Source organism: Topomyia yanbarensis, chromosome 2 (assembly GCF_030247195.1).
Source record: "Topomyia yanbarensis strain Yona2022 chromosome 2, ASM3024719v1, whole genome shotgun sequence".
NCBI lineage: Eukaryota > Metazoa > Arthropoda > Insecta > Diptera > Culicidae > Topomyia > Topomyia yanbarensis.
Genome location: NC_080671.1, coordinates 136,752,603 through 136,755,617, shown reverse-complemented (window position 1 = coordinate 136,755,617; position 3,015 = coordinate 136,752,603). Strand labels below are relative to the sequence as shown.

The window sequence follows — 3,015 nt, the reverse complement described above, 5'->3', positions numbered from 1 at the left end:
ACTTGTCTCAGACCAGTCCAAAACACATCTTACCTGTTGTATCCCCATCTGCCGTAACGCAAAGTCCGGTGTGGATCAAAAAGTTGGCTTCCATCCATTTCCACCGGATCCAACATTGCGGAAAGTTTGGATGGAATTTGTTGGCGTTGACGATTCGAAGTTTCGCTGGAGAGGGAAGTATGTCTGTTCAGAACATTTTCTGCACTCGGAACTGATCGAAGAAAATGATTCAAAGAAACTGCTTCCGGAAGGTAAGTTAGGGGTTGATTTTCTAATAATATGATGTGTAAAATCTCACTACATTTCAGCTGTCCCAATGACATTCACGTCAAACGGAGACGATGAAGATGATTTATTTGAACGTGAAGATGTTATGATCTCCACAGAATCTGTATTTAACAATGTTTCAAGAGTCGCGGAAATCAATCTAGGTACTGTTGAACAAGACATGGAGCTACGAACTTTATTTTGTCGTATTTGTCTCAGGAAACGGTCGGACTTGTTACCGTTAAGTTCCAAACTACATAATGCTACGCTAACGGATATCATTTACACTACCGCTGGTCTGAAGATCCAAATGGATGAAATGAGTCCAACCAAAATCTGTACTAGCTGTGTGGCCAAGCTCGATCTTGCGTTCAATGTAAGAATTGAGCTGATACACAACGACAAGAAATTGAAAAATTTGATTGAAGGACAGCAGTTGGCGTATCACTACAAATTCTATGATAGTCATCGATTCGAAACAAGAAGCATGAATGAAGACTATTTGGAAGGCTTGATGACGACGGTTAAGAAGGATATGTTGATTCCGGTAGTAGTTGGTGACAGATTTACTTTGTTATTTTCTTATTCTTTTTGTGTTGTAGCCTTTAAATGTTGAAGTATTCAATCTGGAGCCTACTGAAAAGCGAATCGAAACGGTGGCCATTGTAGACGAAATAGAAAATAAACCAATTCTTCCGATAATATTGGATGAAGCACTATCGGAGAATGGAGATATCGTCGAGGTGGATCATATATACGATGAAAATGTTTTTATTGACACTGCATCAGACACGGTTCCTGAAAAAGAAATAGTTCAAGAACCTGAACTAAAAATGCAACAATTATTTGCAGTGCACGAAAATTCAGCTAATCGTTTAAAACAGCAAGTTTCTGAGCATGAGGAAGAGAATGTAGCTAATAAGAAGCAGTTTGTCTTCTCGTGGAAGGAATTGTACAGACCAAAAAATGCACCTAAGCCAAAACGCGAGTATGAGCATAGAACGAAACCAGATCTTGTTCCTCATACATGCTACACTTGCAAAACTTCATACAAAGACGCCGATGAGCTGGAGACGCACATGGAGGAACACGTTGGCCTTCTGCCGTTCACATGCGAGGAATGCAATACGGAAGAATATCCTCAGGAGTTCAAATCGCTCTACGCTCTCAACAAGCACCTCCAGTCGCATCTTTATCCGTATAAGTGCGATTACTGCCCTATTCGGTTCCTAAACGGTGATTCTTATATAAAGCACGTTGGTACTCACGAAGGTACCGTCGTGGACGGCTTTACGTGCGACTTATGTGGGAAGCATTTTACACTTAGAAGGTCTTTCTCAGTTCACCTGGCCAAGCATCGGGCCATAGAAAATGGAAAATTCACCTGCGAATATTGTACCAAAAAGTTCAACAGTAATGGGCTGCTTAAGCGACATCTTCGTATTCATACGGGTGAAAAGCCATATGAGTGTAAAAAGTGCGGCCAACGGTTCAACCACGAGGCCAATTTCCAGAATCATAAACGTAGACACATCGGGGAGCGGCCCCACCATTGTACCGAGTGTGATAAAAGTTTTGTCTGCAGTACTACACTTCGCTACCACATGGCTATGCACATCCGAGACCCGCAATTTGTGGCTCAGTTAACAAGTCAGAAGTCAAGTATTTCAGATGAAACAACCAAAAACGACGACGAGTATACCTGCAATGTTCCAAAATGTGGCTTCGTGAGCAACGTGCACTGGGAATATGTCTACCACAAGAGCGTACATCATAATAAAAACCAGTGTGAAATTTGCAACAAGCAATTCATATGTAGATCGATTCTCAATAAGCACATCATGGTAATGCACGAGAAGAACAACCTCCCGAAACCCCTTCCTTGTCCGTACTGTCCGAAGATGTTCGGTAATCGACCAAAACTCAACCTGCACATCGACGCGCACGAGAACAACCGGAAATACAATTGCAGTTTTTGCGAAAAGAGTTTCATACAGAAATCACACTGCACTTCGCACGAAAAAATACATACCGGCGAACGACCTCACCCATGTCAGTTCTGTCCGGCTGCGTTTAGAACACCTGCCGACAAGAGAAAACACGAGAAAACTCACCAGAAGGTGAAGATGGCGAAGGAAGTGGATGTCATACAAGATGACTCGCAAGAGGTAAATTCAGATGAGCAAATTGAGGAGCACTACGGTGATGTCACACAAGCTGAGGATATGGATGATTTGATTATATATGCTCCATTATAAAAATACTGCAATAACAGTAATCTATGTGGAGCCAACTTGGAGCTCTCGAGTAAGAATACTTCGTTCAGGTAACGTATGTTGTAATAAATGATCATAAAATAAAATGTTCAAAATACCCAACAACAATCTACTCTCTATCCGTTACTGCCCAAGCAACCAAATCGTTTAAGGGAGTCTTGTACTCTCACGGCTTCAAAAAATCGATTTTTTTCTTCGTTTAATTTCAATCTATATGTATCTGAGAATATGCCACAGAAAGGATTTGGTGAAAATCATATTCCTTGGCATTTCATCTCCGGCCGTTTCTGAGATACTGAGCGCGGTGCACCATGATGGCGCTTTGTCTATGGAAAAAATCATTGTTTAAAAAATTCACCAGTCCATTCTTGACGGTTTATGCATATGTGAGCGTCTGTTAATGGTTTCTTGTTTATTTTTATCGAGATTATCGTACGGAAGAAAGAATGCGTCGGACACGTTGAGAAGCGTA

General features: G+C 41.4%; 1 protein-coding gene across 1 annotated transcript; it reads left to right on the top strand.

Moving 5' to 3' along the window:
- The first annotated feature begins 7 nt into the window (after window positions 1-7).
- On the top strand, window positions 8-2,633 carry LOC131681471 (zinc finger protein 14-like). Its single transcript, XM_058962276.1, has 3 exons — window positions 8-251; window positions 309-814; window positions 870-2,633. Exons 1-3 carry the CDS (start codon window positions 131-133, stop codon window positions 2,523-2,525), a joined length of 2,283 nt encoding a protein of 760 aa, XP_058818259.1. The 5' UTR covers window positions 8-130; the 3' UTR covers window positions 2,526-2,633.
- Window positions 2,634-3,015: the final 382 nt, after the last annotated feature.

Bases quoted from the DNA above. Each gene is read 5' to 3' on its own strand.
- LOC131681471 (XM_058962276.1), top strand. From the start codon at position 131: ATGGAATTTGTTGGCGTTGACGATTCGAAGTTTCGCTGGAGAGGGAAG. The intron at 252-308 runs GTAAGTTAGGGG...ACTACATTTCAG, and splicing joins AAAGAAACTGCTTCCGGAAG to CTGTCCCAATGACATTCACG. The intron at 815-869 runs GTAGTAGTTGGT...TTTGTGTTGTAG, and splicing joins AGAAGGATATGTTGATTCCG to CCTTTAAATGTTGAAGTATT.